The sequence below is a fragment of the Schistocerca piceifrons genome, chromosome 3, assembly GCF_021461385.2.
Source record: "Schistocerca piceifrons isolate TAMUIC-IGC-003096 chromosome 3, iqSchPice1.1, whole genome shotgun sequence".
NCBI classification, from domain to species: domain Eukaryota; kingdom Metazoa; phylum Arthropoda; class Insecta; order Orthoptera; family Acrididae; genus Schistocerca; species Schistocerca piceifrons.
The window spans coordinates 51,961,570-51,982,293 of record NC_060140.1 but is presented as its reverse complement, the minus strand read 5'-3'; the positions used below and the strand labels follow the sequence as shown (position 1 = coordinate 51,982,293).

The window sequence follows — 20,724 nt, the reverse complement described above, 5'->3', positions numbered from 1 at the left end:
GAATGATGTAACTTTGGTGAATTTACTGGAGAAGCTACCTGGTTGTGAAGATGCAAACTTAGAAGACGCTGAAAAGTGGATCGAAAACGACTTCTTTGATTTGACTGAGGAAGAAATCATCCATATTGTGACCAATCAGAAAGCGTCACTAGAATATGTCTCTGATGATGAAGCAGTTATGAAGCTATCCGAACTACCCTGTAGTATCTCATACCAACAGGAGGAGGTGCGACTTATCCCGAAATTGTTTGTTTGCAATGTTGGAGATATATTGCCACAAAAAAAGTTTCTCAAGCCAAAAAACAAAAAACCGTTACAGACTTTTTTACCATTAAACAAATTCTAATAAAGTGTCCTAGAACTTCAATGTCTGTAAGTTAAAAGTTTTTTTTTTTTTTTTTCCTCCGCTTTAAAATTCCTCCACACAAACTTTTCGTTCCTTTGAGTAATCTCTAGATCTGTTTCATAATTTTGTACAGAAGTTTATTTTTTATTCAAAAGAGTAGGAAATAAAATTAAAACTCCTATTTTTTGCTGCTGCCAAATAAGGTGGATTTTTTCTGTAACAGCGCAAAATAAATGAGCTTTGTTATTCAGCATTTAAAAACTTTGAGTTATTAATCATACTTTAGCACCTTTTTAACACATCAACACAATTTTTTCTGCCAAAAACATGCAGGCTTATTCACAACCACATCAATAATGTTCTATATACCCTACTCATATTTTACGATCATATTTCACAGTATTGATGCAATTCGGGGTGTTTCATGCATGGAAACAGGTGGACTTTGGGTTATCCGAAATTTTCATGATCCAAATCGGCTGCCATCCTGATCATTTTAGTAAACGGGAGTTTACTGCATTACTGAGAGATCTCGCATAAGCCCAAGATATTATGACAATATTTGAAGGCTATCACTGGCCTAATCTCAGTGTCCAGACACTCATGGTTTGACACAGGAAATGACACTGAGGATAGAAAAACCAAAGAAGGTAGGCTGAACTCTATTTACAAATTTTCCTTTCCAAAGGAAAATCTGGGGATACTGGTGCAGTTTAATCCTCACACTACTGCAAAGATGAGCAATGTAGATATTACTGAGAAACATATGAAATCACTAAAACTGAATAAAGGTACAAGGCCTAATAAAATATCAGATTTTACATGGAATTTGTGTCTGGGTTAGCCCCTCTTTTAAGCATAATAAACTGTGTATCCTGTGAACAAGGAACTGCATGGACTAGTTGGAAGCAAGCAGAGCTCTCGCCTGTCTATGAGAAGGGTAGCAGAGTAATCCAGAAAATTAGCATTCAATATCTTGGATGCCCATCAATAATAGAACCTTGGAAGAAATTTTGAGCTCAAACATAATGAAGTATCTTGGACAGAACGGATTCTGAAAACACTAGTTATACAAAACCAAACTTCCACTTTTATTACATATTACATGACACCCTAAAAACCATAGATCATGGCAGTGAAGTGGATGCAGTATTTATACACATCCAGAAATAATTGACTCAGTACCAAACCGAACCTTATTAATGCAAGTATAATCATATATGCTGTCAAATGATATTTGTGACTGGACTGAAGATTTCTAGGTATGGAGGACATAGCATATTCCCGTGGATGGAGAAATTACTTCTGACATGTACCAGAAAAGTGTGTAGGGGCCCTTGCTGTTCATATTGCACACTAATGGCTGGCAGGCAGTATCAGAGGATCAGTTACCTATAATGACATTATCTCTGAGAAAATGTGCACTAATATTCAGCCAGATCTTCATAAGATTTTGAAGTGCTGAAAATCCTGGCAACTTGCTTTAAATGTTCAGAAGTACAAAATCATGTACATCCCAAATAAAAAAAATAAAATAAAAAAAAACATGTATCCTATGACTGCAATATCAGTCACAATTTGAATTGGTCTACTTGCACAAATTGCCAGGTGTAACAATTTGTAGGTATATGAAGTGGAAAGGTCACTAAGATTGATTTGTGTGTAATGCAGGTGACACACTTCAGTTAATTGGTAGCATAGTGGAAAAATGTAATGGAGACAAGAAAAAAAATGCTCATGCAACCCACCCAACAATATTGTTCAAGTGTGTGGAACCCAGACGAAATAGGTGAAATAGGGGATAAGGAATGTGTACAAAGAATTGCAGCATTAATGGTCACAGGTTTGGTTTAATAATAAGAAAGTATCATGGAGATGCTGAGAACTTGAACCAGTAGACTCTTGAAGACCAACTATTTTGTGGAAGCTTACTTACAAAGTTTCAAGAACCAGTATGAAGTGAGGAAATATAAAGTGAGGAAACTAGGAATACACTGCAACCTCTTATATATTGCTCCTGTGTGAACCATAAAGACAACACTAAACTTATTACATTGTACAAAGAAGGATTTAAGTCATCAAAATGGGAAAATGGAACACGCAGATATCGTAATACTGAAGCCTATAGAATATTTGCAGTTACTTTTGTCAGTTTGGACATGACTGTTCCTTGTGTAGTTTATGGGCCGTTTCTAACACAACTCTGTGCTTTTTACCAACTAACCATTAATTGCACTGTAAATGTCATAATACTCCACTTCCAATTGTTTTCATATCTCTTGGAGCCATATGTAGCAATACCAGAGAAGGAAAGTTGCTACTCACCATATAGCAGAGATGCTGAGTCATGATAGGCACAACAAAAAGATTCACACAGTTATAGCTTTCAGCCATTAAGGCCTTTGCCAGCAGTAGACACACATACATACACGCAAAAACACATACACTCAAGCAAATGCAACTTGCACACACGTCTGCAGTCTCAGAGTCTCAGAGAGCTGTATGTAGCACACACAATACCTATCTTGTGGATATGTAATATTGTTATGTTCCATCCTGGATTTTCCATTGTTTGATTTGTTTTGTCCTGTCACATGACAGCACAGTTAAGCACATGCAGTTAATAGTTAATAATAAAAGTAAGCTAATTACACAATGTAGTAAACTCAAGAAGCAAAAGACAATACCAAGACTTGTGGATTCCATTCGAGAGGCAGTATTTATAGAATCTCCAAACAGACAGTAACGAGGCATTGTTGTACCAACAACACCTGCAACACATGGCCCAGTATTTATCCCTATCCTGATTTGCAGTGATTCAGATGGCCGATGTGGAATTTTGTATAGCTCCACACCATGTAAAACATCAAGAGCCATTGAAGCAATCTCTCCCGCATGACGTTTACCTGGAAGGAAGATTACAAATTGAGTTATTGAAAAGGTGCCTAAAAAATAAAATTGTCACGAGGAGAAAGATGGTCTTCCATTTTGAATTTTCATTACATACCCTTGAATTCAACATTTATTTTGTAAAGAGCTTAATCTAATGTGCATTCAATAATTTTAGACACAATGTATCACTCTAAAACAAAAGACTACTCACATGGCTAATGAACCATTTCCCATGGCATATTATTGTGCAACTGTTTTCTGGCCACAGTTTTTTTCCCCTTATGCTATGAAAATTTTCATCAAAATTAGTCAGTTCAGTGGCAGTGGAGCAGTAGTTTACTACACATGTACTCTCTCATTGTGCCAGAACAAGGCATATATGGGGTCTGATGGTAGAAAATGAGACTAATCATGCAAATTTGTGTACTTAACAAATATTTTCAGTTGCTGGTGGTCGTCTTCAAAATAGGATCCATTTGTGTCCACCGATGTTCAAATATATTCCTTTCACAGCTCAAAACATCTGAATGTAATTTTCTGTGAATAAGCACAGGTGAGCAATCATTTTTGTCTTCAAATGGTGGCAAGAATACGTCTGCACAATCTGCTTGAGCACTTTCATGTGGCTTATCAATTTCATTGATGCTTATCTCAACATGATATCACAGTTCAAAGTAAAAGAAAAAAAAAAAAAACAGTTGTGCACCGGTATGTTAAAACAAATATATAATCAGAGCCGCCCCCCCCCCCCCCCCCCCAACTGTCTCTCTCTCTCTCACAAGCACGCGCGTGGATGCACACACACACACACACACACACACACACACACACACACACACACACACACTCTCTCTCTCTCTCTCTCTCTCTCTCTCTCTCTCTCTCTCTCTCTCTCTCTCTCTCTCTCTTTAGAGTTGAGGTATATGTCGATTCATATTCTCTTCACGAAATTGTATGTAATGAATGCACTGACATCAAAATAGTGATAGTAATAACTCTCAAAAAAATAATATTTAAGGAGAAGCTGTAAAATCTTACATTTTTAATCACATCACTGAAAAAAAAGAACACAGATTGCAGTAACCTTGTAGGTAATTATTATGCATTTTTGCTTAAAGTGAAATACTTTTTACATGAAATCAGATAGTCTGAGAAAATTACAGATATATTTTCACAGACATTGCTAGCAAAGCAGCATTGTGCTCTATGATTAACGTTAATGTTGAACTGAAAGTTCAGCTGCATTATAATCAAAATATTAATAATGTATTTTGTTCACTCTTGTACTGTATCAGTGAACTTGTTTACAAGAATGCAACACTGTGTTTGTCTTCCAATGGGGGCAGTACAATTTTCTTTTTATTCATCTACCACCTCCTTGTATTCCTCTGGGTCAGTGGAAATATGAGGTGTGTTAAAAAACAAACAGAACTTTTGCTGTATCAGCTTTATTGCTTATTGTACAACATTTTAAGCATTGTCCCCTTCAAAATAGTCCACTCTACTGGCAGTACATCATTCCCATCGTTTCTTCAAGTTTTGGAACACCTCCTGGAACACATTTTGTGGGTCGGTGCACAGTTTTCATCGCATTGTTCACTATCTCCTCTATGGATTCGAAATGACGTCCTTTCAGTGTGTTTTTGAGTTTGGGAAACAGGAGAGTCCCCTGGGGCTAGGCCCAGAAAATACAGTGTATGGAGCACCACAGGAATGTGGTGTTTTGCTAGATAGGTGCAGACAGGAGTGACATGTGAGCTGACACATTGTCATGATGCAACATCCAACTCTGGTTTTCCCACAATTCAGGCCTCTTCCTGTGCACAGCATCCCTAATGCACACTAGGATTCCCTGGTAGACTTCCTTGTTTACCATCTGACCATGTGGCACAAATTCATGATGAATAATCCCTTTGTAGCCAAAAAACACAATCAACATCATCTTGTTCTTCAACCAACTTGTGTGCTTTTTTTGGATGAGGTGACCCTTTGTCCACCGACTGTGTCGACTGCATCTTTATTTCAGCTTCATAGACATACACCCATGTCTCATGGCCTGTTATGATGTTCTTAAGAAAGTTTTCATTGTCATTAACAGCAGCAAGCAGATCCCGCACCTTTCCACACAGGTCTGTTTCTGATCATCAGTCAGCCAAACACAATACGAATTTTGCACTGACACAATGCATCTCAAGTTTTTCACTAAAAATTTCATTGTATGATCCTATGCTCATGCCCACCTCCTCAGCAAATTCCCAAATAGTTAAATGACGATTTCTGCAAATTGCAGGCGTGAACACTATCCACATGATAATCACTGCTCGTAGCACTGTGTGCTGTTCATACAGTCTTCCCCATATGGTGGCTAAATATTTACACACACACACACACACACACACACTGCACTAATTTGATGAGCAGGCTGTACACGTGCTTACTTCAGTGGCTGTGGTTCGCTTGTTCACCAAACACACACACACACACACACACACACACACACACACACACACACTCTCTCTCTCTCTCTCTCTCTCTCTCTCTCTCTCTCTCTCTCTCTCTCTCTGCACTAATTTGATGAGCAGGCTGTACACATGCTTACTTCAGTGGCTGTGGTTCGCTTGTTGTTAATTGTCTGAGTGACACAAAGCAAATGGTAGTTTGTTGTCTAAACCTACTGCTAGGTGCCCTCAGTAGCTGTAGCACATTCTCTCTGCTGGTTGCCGCACTATTTCAAAAGTTGGGTTTCTTTTTCAACACACTCATATTCAGATCGTATGTGACTAATATGTACAGTTTCAGGTTGAACACCACTGCAGGAACTTGTACTCAGAAAGAAAACTGAAGAATGCAAACAGTCATAAGTAAAGTACCCTTACATACACTCAGTTTAATCCTTTCCAATATGTATGTTTGCATGTCCTGTTGGGGGGGGGGGGATCCTATGTCCTCACACGTCACAGTTATTTACCATTACTGTAGCACTTTTATTTATGCTTATTATTACACTCAGCAGCATATCAATCATGATATATCAATAGCTATGCAGCAAGAATTGGTTAAACTGTACCCAGCAGTAAAAATGCTCTTTACCTGCTGCCAGTGTTTTGTGAATTGTTGTTTGTGCTGTACACTTGTTGGGTACAACGTTAGAATCGGACATAGTTGGTCAGGAGCACTCATGCTGTGTAAACACATTGAGATGTTTGTCTTGAAATAATTGGAACAAAATTGCACCACTCTCAACATTATGTTTAGTTCAGTCATTTGTGTTGCATTTACAGTGTACCTGAAACTTCAGTGTCAACAATTCTTTGCATGTTGTGGTATAAGGGAATTTTCTGTAAGGAAAGAAGGCCTAATTTCTTTCAAGATTGAACAATTTCAATAGTAAATGGTAGTTTTGACATCTATAAATACTTGTTGTCAATTATATCCTTTATTGTCCTTATCACAAATGTGCTTCTTAAGGAATTTGTGAATCAGTATTGCACTGTCAATAAATAAAATAATAAATATGGTTGGCAAATAATGGAAGAGGAACAGAGTTGGAGAGAGAGGAGGAGTAATGTAGTATGTATCACTGCTCATACAGACTGTAAAAAATAGGAATTTGTTTCTGTCATGATAATTTCAACATGATTTGTCTGCCACAAGATGGTTTTGTAAATTTTATGAAAAGGAAGTACGAGGAGTCATAATAGGCATAATCTGGCTATTTTGGCCATGGGAAATTGGAGACGTATGGCTAGATACATTGTCTTATTGAAAGAGAACATTTTTGTTTATCAAGTGGGCTCACTTTCTCACCAGTTTCTTGCAAAATTTGTGGTGAAAGATGTATATGATCATTTTTGCCATCTTGTAGTTGTTAACCTTCCGTTGGGCGCTGCTGTTCAAATTGATACACCTCAAAGTTTACTGTAAATTATTTGTCAACGAGTGGCAGCACTGACACCTACTCGCTAGTAGCTAGCCTTTTCCAAACGCCTACTCACTAGTAGCTAGCCTTTTCCAAACGCTTGTCATTGTTGTGTGCTTCAGTGTCGATACGACTGCTCTGTTGTTGATATATGTGCTGATTGATCAGTTTGATACACTGCGCCCGTTCGTATTGCATTTCAACAGTTCATTTCTTTGGTTATCAACATAACTTAGTAAGTAGTACAGTGTTAATATACAATGTGTAATGCACTTATTTTCTTTTTGGACCGTTTAATCGTCAGTTAAGAATGTTTGAGTATCAGGTATCAAATTGATACACTGCGCCTGACTGTGTTATTTTATAGGAATTTTATCATTTTAGGTGTGAGACACTTGATCATGGCAGGCCACAGTAAGACGTACAACCTCCTTGACCCAAATCATGTCGCAGAAATACAAAAAAATGTTGTTTGAAGAGGATAATGATGAAGTTCAAGAGGATTTTGAATATGAAGTAGACAAAGATTGTGAAGACGCAGTTGAAGTTCGTCAGGAAGATTCAGAAACAGAGGAAAACGACAGTGAAAACAATGAAGAAGTATTTGAAGAAAGCCAGCATCATTATACTGGAAGGGACAAACAGACAAAATGGAATAAAGTTCCACCATTGGAGAGAGTATGTTTCAGGGCCCACAATATTATTGAAAAGTTACCTGGACCTATAGGTGCGGCTAAAGCATTGAGAACGCCTTTGGAATGTTGGAATTGCCTCATAGATGACGACATTTTGTCGATTATAGTTCTGTATACCAATCAGTATATTGAGAGCATCAAAGCTTCTTTTCTGCGAGAGAGAGACGCAAAACCTATAGATATTACTGAATTAAAAGCTTTCTTTGGTCTTCTGTTTTTGGCTGGTGTTAACAAAAGTAACAGACAAAGCTTAGAAGATCTGTGGGGAAGTGATGGGGATGGAATTGACAAATTTCATCTCGTTATGAACATAAAACGTTTCAAATTCATCATGTTCTGCCTTAGATTTGACAATCGTGTGACTCGCAATGAAAGGAGAAAGTTAGAGAAGGTAACAGCGATTGGGGAAATATTTTCTCTGTTTGTACAGAATTGCCAGAAATCCTACACCCCCAGAGAAAACGTTACAGTAGATGAGAAAATTGAAGGATTCCGTGGAAGGTGCATACCTAACAAAACCAAACAAATATGGAATTAAGATATATGCTCTTGTGGATTCCAAAGTATTTTATCTCTATAATCTGGAAATATACGGTGGGCTGCAGCCAGAAGGATTGTACCACGTTAGCAATAAACCTTCAGAAGTTGTTCTGCGACTATGTGAATCGATTTATCAGTCAGGTTGATATGTGACAGCAGACAATTGGTTTCCTAGTATTGGTTTGATAGAAGAGCTAAGAAGAAAAAAATATTTCTTTTGTTGGAACGATGAAGAAGAACAAGCGTGTGATTCCTCTGGAGTTTCCTACCAGTAAGGGCTGTCCATAGTTCACTTTTTGGCTTCAAGAAAGGCTGTACTCTAGTTTCCTATGTTATTAAAAAGGGGAAATGTGTTATCTTGACATCAAGTTTGCATGAAAATAATTCAGTAGATGCTGACACTGGAGATAAAAAGAAGCCATCCATTGTAACATTTTACAATAGCACCAAAAGTGGAGTCAACACTACAGATAAGTTGACCGCTTCATACAATGCAGCAAGAGATGTGTGCCGTTGGCTCATGGTCATATTTTTTGCAATGATCAATATGAGTGGAATCAATTCACAAGTAATTTACTATGGCAACAACGAGAATTTTATCAGAAGAAAAGGATTCCTGAAGCAACTCTCACATGCATTAGTTCTACCTCACTTGGTTCGTAGATGCTTGGACAACACAGGAATTCACAGAGATCTTCAACTGTGGCTACAACAATATAGGCCAACATGTGAAGAAGAAGTAGAAGACACAAGCAGAAATGAAGAACAAGGGACTGGGATCAAGAGGAAAAGGTGTAATATCTGCACAGAAAAAAAAGACTGACCAAATATTGTTGCAAAATGTGTCAGAAGCCTATCTGTTTGATACACATTGAACCTTTTTGCTCTGAATGCGGAAAAATTCTGCATTTGTTACCACAGTCAACAAGTGACGATGAAACAAATGAATGAGTTGTAATATCATTGTTGTTCTGCTACAGTGTCATAATAGCCTTTCTGTGAAGATAATTGTCATTTGTAATGCATTTTAATAGTGAAGTATAATAAAGTAGCAAATGAAAAAGTGACGTTTTTATCATTTGTTACTAAAGCCCAACATTGACGACAAGAAATCTGAATGATGAATATTTCTACTGCAGTTGTGCTCCTATGTCATCTTTGTCTTTCTTTAAATATATTTGGCGCTTATAATATGTTTTGTGAACAGAATTTAATAAATGATCATGTGAATAAATGGTGTGATCAATTTGATACACCGCGCCCGACCTCGCTGCGACAAACACCATGCCCAACAGAAGGTTAATGAATATAATGGCATCCAAACCTCAAAAGAGTGTTCGGCATGTCTCTCCCACTTGACTGAAGGTATTCTACACATTGCAACTGCCTTATAAGAGCTTCTTGACCTAAGAATCACAAAAAAGTAAACTCATATTTTACATCAGTCACTTATTTTGCTGCATGCCATGATTGTTAGTGTGTGAATGAATATACTCACATCATGGAACTATTCTACAACCCACAACCCAATTTCTTTCTGCATTTTCACTACCAAAAACTGTGGCTTGTTATACATAAATTCCTTCACAAGCATCTAACAATTCTATTTGCCCATTTCCTACATCAGTTTCACATTTTTACATCAGTCGCCTCCTGGTCAAACACCTCCCAGTTTTACCTTGAATATTCTTCAGTATTTACATTCTTTTCCTTCTTCCTGGTGACACCCTATCACAAATGGAATCCTGCTTCATATATCTGCATCAGCTCAGAAAAATATCCCCACCCCCCAGTAAAAACCCAGTCCCACATTCTGTTCCACACATGCTGCCTAGTCAATGGAACCCCCCCTCCCTCTGCCCTCTACTGCCACCAGCTGCCTAATCATAACAGTTCCTATCTTTGGACACATTTCTCTCACAACAACTTTGAAATTTTCAGATTCCTCCAATCCCTAACACTAACTAACCTGATACTACAGAAACAAATCTCCATGATTTGGACATTCCTGAAGCACCTCTGCTCACTCCACATGATAGTGTTACTTTGCAACCTCAGCTACTTACACTATATCTGCAAAAGTGAATCCTTTGCCCTCTAAAATCTGGAAGAACACTCCAGATACCTTGTCCAAAAATTATTAAATTTACTGATGTCCTATTCCCATGTCAGAGCACCATCACCCACCAACACCCACCATACTATCATTGAAACCCTTCAGGAACACTCATAGCACCCAACCCAATGATACACAAACTGCTGTTGTGAACTTTTCCATCAAGTATCTTTATCATATCAAAGTTTCAATCCTATCCAAGGGACTCACCTTCAGCCCCACATCCAAGTTCAATTATGTTGGAATCATCATAGACCTGTTATCTTTCATCCAGTCCCGGTGAAAACACTTCTTTGCACCCATCCCTCAAATCAGTGCCGTCTTAACCCCAACAATGGACCTTGCGTCTCCTAGATCATACTACAATCTGACTGTGACCCTTCACCTCTCTCAGCTAACTATCCCCTGGTTACATTCCAGGAATTCATTACCTCCAACTTGACCACACCATCCTTCTTCAGGTCCCTTCCTAACAGTGATTACCTGACAGAAGTGATCTGCCAATCCTCTGATACCTCCAGCTACAAGTCCCCCCATAGTGATCCCATCCCAGATGTCAAGCATATGCTCCAAGCTGTACTCAAATCCTTAGATTTGATGGAAGGATTCTGGGATGGGCCTCTTATCCTTCCTTATCTCAATGACCCCCTGACACAAAACTTTTGTATTCTTTCCAAAATCTTTACACACAATAATAATGGGTGCCCCATAGTACCTAGTTACTGTGAGCCCAGTGAATGAACCTCCAGTCTTGTTGACCATCACCTCCGACCAACTTGCCTGTATCTCGGCCTCTGATATTAAACATACAAATCCCTTCTTTCACTGACTCTCAACCATCCACATCCCATTACCATCTAGATCTGTAACAGTCACTGTTGAAGCCAGCTCCTTACACACCAACCTCCCTCATGCTCAAGGCCATTTGTTCCACCTGGTTCTCCTGAACTGAGCATGCCATCTTCCTGGACACCACCTCTGTGATTGCTCTATCCATGATTATGTCTATATGAACGAACCCCGCCACTATTTAAATTTTGAATAAAAATCATAAGCAACGGTGGCCGAAGACTTCCGGCTTAAGAAGTCGTCCTTGCTCTGCCATTGACCTTGTGAAAGAGGGTGGAGGAGCAGACAGAGGTTCAGGGCTCTCTCTTGTCCTTGTGGTGGGAAACTCCCCCTAGAAGGCAGAAGAATCAGCAATGACCAATGGCATGAGGGTGCAGAAGATAATGGGAACTATTGCATTAAAGGCACATAGTGTGTATCCCCCATTCAGATCTCTGGGAAGTGACTACCAACTGGGACGTGATGATAAGAAAAAGATTGAACAGCCAATGAAAGGGGAATGTTCTGCAAGTCGGGGCATGGAACGTCAGAAGTTTGAACATGGTAGGGAAGCCAGAAAATCTGAAAAGGAAAACGCTAAGGCTCAATCTAGATACAGTGGGCATCAGTGAAGTGAAATGGAAAGAGGACAAGGATTTTTTGTCAGGTGAGTATAAGGTAATATCAACAGCATCAGAAAATGGGATAATGGGAGTAGTATTCATAATGAATGGGAAGGTAGGATAGAGAGCGAGTAACTGTGAACAGTTCAGTAACAGGGGTATTCTGACCACAACCAACACCAGCAACAATAATTCAGGTATACAGGCTGATGTCACAAGCTGATGATTAAGTGATGGATAAAGTATATGAGGACACTGAATGGATAATTCAGTATCTAAAGGGAGAAAAAAAATTCTAATAGTTGTGGGAGAGTGGAATGCAGTTGTAAGAGAAGAAGTAGAAGAAAGGGATACAGGAGAATGTGGGATTAGTAGTAGGAATGAGATAGGAGGAAGACAAACTGAGTCTTGCGATAAATTTCAGATTGTAATAGTGAATACCTTATTCACAAATCACAAGAGGAGGTATACTTGGAAAAGGCTGGTAGATACAGGAAGATTTCAGTTAGATTACATCATGACCAGGCAGAGATTCCAAAATCAGATATTGGACTGAAAGGCAGGCCTAGGAGCAGATACAGACTCAGATCCCGATTTGTGACAACAAAGAGTAGGCTGAAGTTTAAGAAGCTAATCAGGATGAACAAGTGCACAAAGATGTGGGATACGGAAGTACTGAGGAATGAAGAAATATGCTTGAAGCCCTCTGAGGCTATAGATACTGTGATAATTAATAGCTCATTAGGTGATTCAGTTGAAGAGGAATGGACATCACTAGAAAGGGCAGTCACAGAAGTTGGAATGAAAAACATAGGTACAATGAAAGTAATTGGAAAAGAAACCATGGGTAGCAGAAGAAATACTTAATTGATCAATGGAAGAAGAAAGAACAAAAATGTATAGGGAATGCAGGAATACAGAAATACAAGTCACTTACAAGTGAAATAAATAGGAAGTGCCGGGAAGCTAAGGTGAAATGGCCATGGAAAAACATGAAGAAATCGTAAAAGAAATGACTGTCAGAAAAACTGGCTCAGCATATAGAAAAATCAAACAAGGACAATAACATTAAGGGTGTAATGGGAATTCCACTGTTAAAAGTCAAGGAGAGAGCAGATACAGCGAAAGTGTACATTGAGAACCTCTATGAGGGGGAGGACTTATTTGATAATATGATAGAAGAAGAAATAGGACATGATATGACAGAAGAAGAAATAGGAGTCAATAGGGAAGAGAGAGGGGTTCCAGTGTTAGAAACAGAACTTATAAAGAGATTTGGAAGACTTAAAATCAAATAAAGCACAAGGGACAGAATCAGAATTTTAAAATGATTCAGGAAATGGCAACAAAATGATAATTAACACTGGTCTGTAGAACATATGAGACTGGTGATATACCAATATACTTCTGGAAAAATATCATCCACACAATTCCCAAGGTTGCAACAGCCAACAAATGCAAGAATTATTGCATTATCAGCTTAACAGCTGATGCATCCAAGTTTCTGTCAAGGATGGTAAATAGAAGAATGGAAAATAAAATTGAGGATCCATCAGATGATGGTCAATTTGGCTTTAGGAAAGGCATCCAACAGGCAGTTCTGAGTTGCGGTCGATACTCGAAGCAAGACTGAAGGAAAATAAAGACACGTTCATAGGATTTGTCAACCTGGAAAAAGCATTTGACAATGTAAAATGGCGCAAGGTGTCCAAAATTCTTAGGAAAATGGGGGTAAGCTTTGGGGGAATATGGATAGTATACAATAGTACAAGAACCAAGAGGGAACGACAAGAGTGAAAGACTAAGAACAAAGTGTATGGATTACAAAGAGTGTATGCCAGGGATGTAGTCTTAAGCTTGTGTTTTTTAGTCTATACGTCGAAGAAGCAATGATGGAAATAAGAGAAAGGTTCAAGAGTGCGATGAAAATTTAGGATATCAGTGCTAAATTCACTGATGACATTACTATCCTCAGTGAACATGAAGAAGAATTACAACTCTGTTAAATGAAATGAACATTCTAATGAGCAAAGAACGTGGATTGAGCATAAATCAAAGGAAGACAAAAGTAATGAGAAGCAGCATAAACGAGAACTGCGAGAAACTTAACATCGTAATTGGTGACCATGAAGTAGATGAATTTAAATTATTCTACTTTCTAGGCAGCAAAATAACCAATGATAGTTAGAGCAAGGAAAACATAACAAGCAGAATTTGGCAAAAAAGGGCGTTCCTGGCTAAGAGAAGTCTACTAGTATCAAACATGGGTCTTCGTTTGAGGAAGAAATTCCTGGAAATATACATATGGGGCACAGCATTGTATGGCAGTGAGACTTTCATGAGTGTGGCAAACTGTTAACAGAAAAGAATAGAAGCATTTGAAATGTGATGCTACAGAAGAATGTGGACTGATAAGGTAAGGAATGAGGAGGTTGTTTGCAGAATCGGCGATGAAAGGACTGTATGGATACACTTAGATCAACAGCATGATAGGACATCTGTTAGAAATCAGTGAATAACTTCCATAGTGGTAGAGGGAGCTGTAGAGGGGAAAACCTGAAGAGGAAGACAGAGACTGGGACACATTCAGCAAATAATTGAAGACATAAGTTGCAAGAGCTACTGTGAGAGGAAAACGTTAGCACAGGAGAGGAATTTGTGGTGGGCTGCATCAAAACATTTAGAAGACTAATGACAAAAAGAAAAATGAACGCCACTAACCATTTACAGTACCAACATTTTGACAGGTGTCTCCCCTTCCACACCAAAGACTTATTCCCATATAGTCTGGCCACTGTCTGACAGCACATCTGAAGTTGTAAGAATTCCCTTGCCCCATATGCTCAAGGTCTCACTAAGCCCTTTACAGATGGGCACTAGCCCTTAAACCTAGTCCACAAGTAGATTTACTGAACCACATCCTCACACACTCCTAAACCTCCCAACATCCCCAGAAGCCAGCTGCAAAGGAACTCATCATCCAGTATCATAGTGAATTGGAACAACTGAACCAAATCCTTCTTCTGGGCTTTGACCATCTATCATTGTGCATGGAAATGAGGGACATATTACCCACAATCCTTCCCACCACTCTTAAAATGGTATTCCTCTGCCCACCCAACCTAACATAACATTCTGGTCCATCCCTATGCTGCACCCAGTCCCAGCCCCTTGCCATATGGATTATATCTGTAGAAGATGCAGCTGTGGGACCTGTCTGATCATCGAACCAGCACATCCTACTTTATTCCCATCACAGATTTGTCCTGTCCCATTAGAAGCAAGACCACCTGTGAAACAGCCATGTCACATACCATATATGCTGCAATTTCTGCACAGAATTTCATATGGCCCGCACCACCAACCCCCTCTCCCATTATATAAAACATCACTGCCAAACAGGGGCTGAGAGCAAAGTTAACCACCCAGTGACAGAATAAGCTGCTAACCACATAAGCTTCATTTCAGTAGCTGCCTCATAATTCGTGTCATTTGGATCTTCCCTCCCAGCCCCAGGTATCAGCTTTCCTGAAATACATAGATTTGAGTTACCATTGCAACACATCCTTCGTTCCTGTAAACCTGATGGTCTCAGTTTCCAATAACCCCCTGAATCCACACCTTCTTTCCCACACACTACAAATCCACTTCCTGATGCAACTGTTATCATTTTTCCTTTCTCACCTACCCTACTCCACCCGAAATAATCCCTCACCAAGTCTACATGCCAAACTGCACTCCTGGCATTGTGTATTCAGGTGGCACAATGTAGCTCTGTGTGTGTGTGTGTGTGTGTGTGTGTGTGTGTGTGTGTGTGTGTGTGCGCGTGTTTCACATAATATATATTATTTGCATAATATAAATTATTAAGTCCATATAATACACTATCTATATACCAAGAGGTTAATGGTATGAAGATATGGTCTAATGTTCTAGGAATTAATCACATAACATCCAGTCACATGAGATACAAACAGATTGTTAAAACTATCTACTTTTGTTCAGTGCTGCCAAAAATATTCAGTTTTTCTTCCAAAATTAATCCTACAGAAAAAATAGTAATTTAGTCTACAGTATAAAGAATAGTGAAATAACATTCTGGAATATTGGAACACTTAATAAAAATATTTAACAGCTAAGGAATTCATTATCATTAACTTACCATTTCGTTGTGGGAGCCCAGAAACAACCATATATGCATCACCAATCGTTTCTACTTTGTATACATCATAATTCTGAATGAGTGAATCAAACAAGCGATACAGCCTGTTTAGCAGTGTAATAACCTGCATTGGAGAACTCACAGCAGATAACTGTGTAAATCCAACAATATCGCTGAAGAATATCGTCACAGATTCAAAATTTTCAGCTGTAACCTGCCAAATAAAAATTACTGTATAGGATCTGATATCAGCACAGTATTCTACAATTTAAAAGAAAGAACAATAATTCTATTGTGCTGGATTCATCATTCTAACAAACAATCTTTGATCATAGACTAAGAAGAAAATCCCCATAATTTAAAAACAAAGCAGAAAATGATGGAAAGGTCAAATCAAAGAAGAAGAGATCTGTAAGAATGCTGAGCAGCAGTAGTACTCAATAGCGTTGATGACTACCATATGAGAAGTTCATAAAGCATGGAAATCCAACAACACTTAATGTAAGCTTCACTGCATTGTATGATAAAATTTTTCACATGCTAGATCCTGGGGATGGTTGAAATCACTTCCATAGTGAGAAAAGTGGATCTAAGAAATATCCTGTCTACATTCAGAAGTCATTTGTGAATCCCTCAGAACAGTATTACTGTGTCTCTGACTAATGAGGATATCCCACACATGAGCAGCAATATAGAGGCAGAATTAATAAGTCTTTTTGATTGGGGGTGGGGGTGGATCATACACACTGAGCCGCATGCTAGCAGATGCTAGAGGAAGCATAACTTAGATGGATGATTCCTTTGGTTCCTCGGCCATGTTAAATAAGTGCATGCTGCACCCATGAAACCAGTTCACTTACTGTACATGAAGTACTCCACTACATGCCATTACATTATTCTGTTGATTATTGATTATCTGGCTGCAAACATGATTTTTTGATTTGGATACAACTGGGACTATTTTTATATTGCTTATGATGGACTTGGCACCTGTCCAGTTTCCTGGCTGAAGTAATGCATTACTGTCTCCCACTTACACTGTTTGTGAACATGCTCTGAATCAATCTGAACCATACTCTGAGCACCACATAGCAGGACTCACCTAATGTGTGTGTAAAGAACTATTTATATTTTTACCCACTGGGAAACAAAACATTTGCAGCAGCAACAGGCAGCAGAACAAGCTACTGGCACAGTTGCAGCAGCAGATTCTGTTGGCAACCACCTCAGTTCCTCTGTCTTCAGCTTTTGCTAGTTTCAATGGGCAGGTAAAAGCAATATTGTTGAGCCAGTTTGTCAATGACAATTACCTCCCTCTTCAAGCAACACTACTTAGAAGTAGTCAATAAACTTTCTCCACTAGTAGACCCTTCTAAGCTACATTTCTCTACCATCTGTGATTTGTTGTCCAGCCATTATGGACAGCAAGCACACATCACAGTAGGCTGTTTACCATTCAGTCAGTGGCAGAAATGCTGCAATGAATTTCATATCTCCTGGATTGAGCATCTTCAGGGCCTCAGTAGAAAATGCCAGGTCATTTGTTACAATTGTAAGGTTTCATGTCAAAATTCATTGATCTGAGACATTATAGTATGGCTAGAATGGGATCAGGAGATCTGGACCAAAGTTTTAAGCACCCCCAACTTTAACATCAACAAAACTGCTAAGATTGCTACATCTTTCGAATCTGTGTCACCAGCACAACAGGCATTCGATGATGAAATCAGTTGTTCATAGTAAAAACTCCACACTGTTGGTAGCTGCTACAGTCAAGGAGCAAATAGAAGGCAGTCTTTCCCATTACAAGAAGGTGATATTAACTCAAAGCCACACTTCGTCAACATTGCAATCAAAGACTTCTAGCATTAAGCGAATTAAGTTCTGTGCCAGGGTTTGGACTACCTCCTGTCATGCAGTGAAATGAAAAATATCCCACACACAATCCTCCCCTCCGCTCTGACAGTGGTATTCTACTGCCCATTGAACCTACACAATATCCTTGTCCATCCTTACACCACCCCTGCTCCAAACCCCATGCCTCATACTCCTGTAATAGACATAGACCTGTCCCATACGTCCTCCCACTACCATCTGCTCCAATCCAGTCACAAACATCACCTTTTCCATGAAAGGGAGGTCTACCTGTGAAAGCAGTCATGCGGTCTACAAGCTAAGATGCAACCACTGCACTGCATTCTATGGGGCCATGACAACCAAAAAGCTGACTGCGTGCATGAAAGCCACCATCAAGCTATGGCCAGGAGACACGTGGACTACTCTGTTTGAGCATGCTAACCAACCCAACATTTCTCACTTCAATGATTGCTTCACAGCCTGCAACATCTGTATCCTTCCTATCAACACTAGCTGTTCTGAACTGCATGTGGGGACTCTCCCTGCAATATATCCTATGTTCCTGTAACTCGCCTGGCCTCAACATTCATTAGTCACTGTCCTTCACCCACCTATCCCCATCTCTGTGCCCATTTCAGCACCACACAGCCTTCTATTCCACCAATGGACCCACAGTCTTTTTACAACTCTCCTTTTTCGCTTCATCCCCTACCCCTGCCTAACCTACTGATTGCATCTCGCTGCCCTGCCCTGTCCCAACCATGTCCCTGTATGCTACCACAAGTAGCACTTTACTATCCCCCATCACTCTGCTATCTCTTCCCCTCTCTGCCCCAGCCTCCTCCTCCTTATGCCCACCATGCGAAAGTTGTGCTTGCATGAACGTGTGTATGTGTTACTTTTTAGCTGAAAGCTCACTTGTTTGGTCTTTTTGTTGTGCCTGTCTGCGAGTCAACATCTCTGCTATGTGGCAATCCGTCCTTCCATAATATTGTCATATATAGTTTCCTGTTTCCATATCTTAGCATCTTATTAAATTGGCTGGTTGTTTTGAAAGTTCTTCTGTCTCTTTTTCTCTGACATCTGTTCATATTCTGGACTCCTAATTTCAAAGTCAGTAATTCAACAAGGTGATTTATACTACATACGTGTTCACAGACCGGGTGTCATGGTAACATAGTAGAGTGTTGATTATTTTTTTAATATTCAGTACTAGTGTTGGAGGTAAAAGATCAGACCATATAATAGAGGGAAACAATCCACATGGGAAAAATATATATATAAATACAAAGATGCTTTAACTTACCAAATGAGAAAGCACTGGTATGTTGATAGACACAATAAAATAAAAAACACACAAGTATTCAAGCTTTCGCAACCCATGGTTGCTTCATCAGGAAAGAGGGAAGGAGGGGGAAAGATGAACAAGGAACTCAAACACCTAGAAAATGTGTTTCACAAGAACAGGTACAGCAATTGACATATCCAGACAGCCCTCAGATGACAGAAACACAGCAGAAACCCAGATGAAGAACAATCTAAAGATGAGGAACCAAGCCTTGCCTTTCTACTATATGCAGGCAAAGTGACATTAAAAATTGGGAGACTGCTAAAACAACACAAAATTGACACAGTTTTCTGACCACCATCCAAGATACCCACTTATTGGGAACAGTGAAAGATGGACTTGGCCTCAAGAAAGCGGGCATGTATAATATTCCTTGTGATTGCGGCAAATCTTACATCGGTCAAACAATCCAAACAGTTGAAGACCGCTGCAAAGAAAACCAACGCCACACGCGCCTAGGCCAGCCCAACAAATCAGCATTGACGGAGCACTGCTTAGAAACTGGACACAACACAAAATACGAAGAGACCAAGATTCTGGCCCCTACCAGCTTCTACCGGGACAGCCATCCACAACAAGGCCATTGAAATTCATGTAACAGACAATCTCATAAACCAGGACACAGGTTTTCAACTCAGCCAGGCATGGAAACCATTACTTAGCTCCATCAAGGAGTCTTGCCTCAAGCGGACACAAGATCTTTCCATGACGGCTTCCGGGGACACTCCATGGAATTCTGCTTCTTGCACCACCCGGTTCGACGCTGGGGTTGCCGCAGACCTGGGTCGGTGCCTGCAAACAGATTGTCGGTGGCTGCAATCGAAGTGCCAGGGCTTGCAATCGTAATATCGGCGGCTGCAATCGGACTGTCGGCACAGGGAATCGAAGCTCTACTGACAGACATAAACACCAACAATGAACAGACAGACCATTCCATCAGAACCACCTGATGATGGCAGAAAGGTTATTCACCAAAATATCATGGGACTTAACGATTGCATCTGGCTGGATACCTGAGAGCCCTTGAAAAAACACATATGCTGGGAAAGCTTCCAATCACGTATCAAGAATGATTGTAGCAGTCGTTTAGCTTGTGGGATGTACTGTATATAGCTTCACGTTAGTCTTAGTCTGCAAAATGGACAATGAAGGATAAACACATTCCCTTTGCAAATAAACAGTTCACTTTTTTGGAAAGCATTGCTAGTAGTGAAGATATTACCATACATCCACAGTGCAATGAGGTGTAGGACAATGAGGTTATACAGAGAGGTATAAAGCTTGTACAACATACAGGCGACACAAACTTTAGCACTGTGATGTTTGCGAGTGTAAAGTAATGTTGGCGTCTGAAACAGACTTACCTCATCTTTATGAAAGATGATGAAATTGCAAAAG

General features: G+C 39.5%; 1 protein-coding gene across 1 annotated transcript in view; it reads right to left on the bottom strand.

The window, feature by feature from the left end:
* Positions 1 to 20,724, bottom strand: part of LOC124788380 — a 381,270-nt gene that overhangs the window by 39,296 nt on the left and 321,250 nt on the right. Inside the window, exons 10-11 of the mRNA XM_047255646.1 lie at positions 16,122 to 16,335; positions 3,034 to 3,252 (exon numbers count right to left, since the gene is read on the bottom strand). Coding sequence (XP_047111602.1) covers positions 3,034 to 3,252; positions 16,122 to 16,335 — 433 coding nt within the window. The remainder of the gene's footprint in view (positions 1 to 3,033; positions 3,253 to 16,121; positions 16,336 to 20,724) is intronic.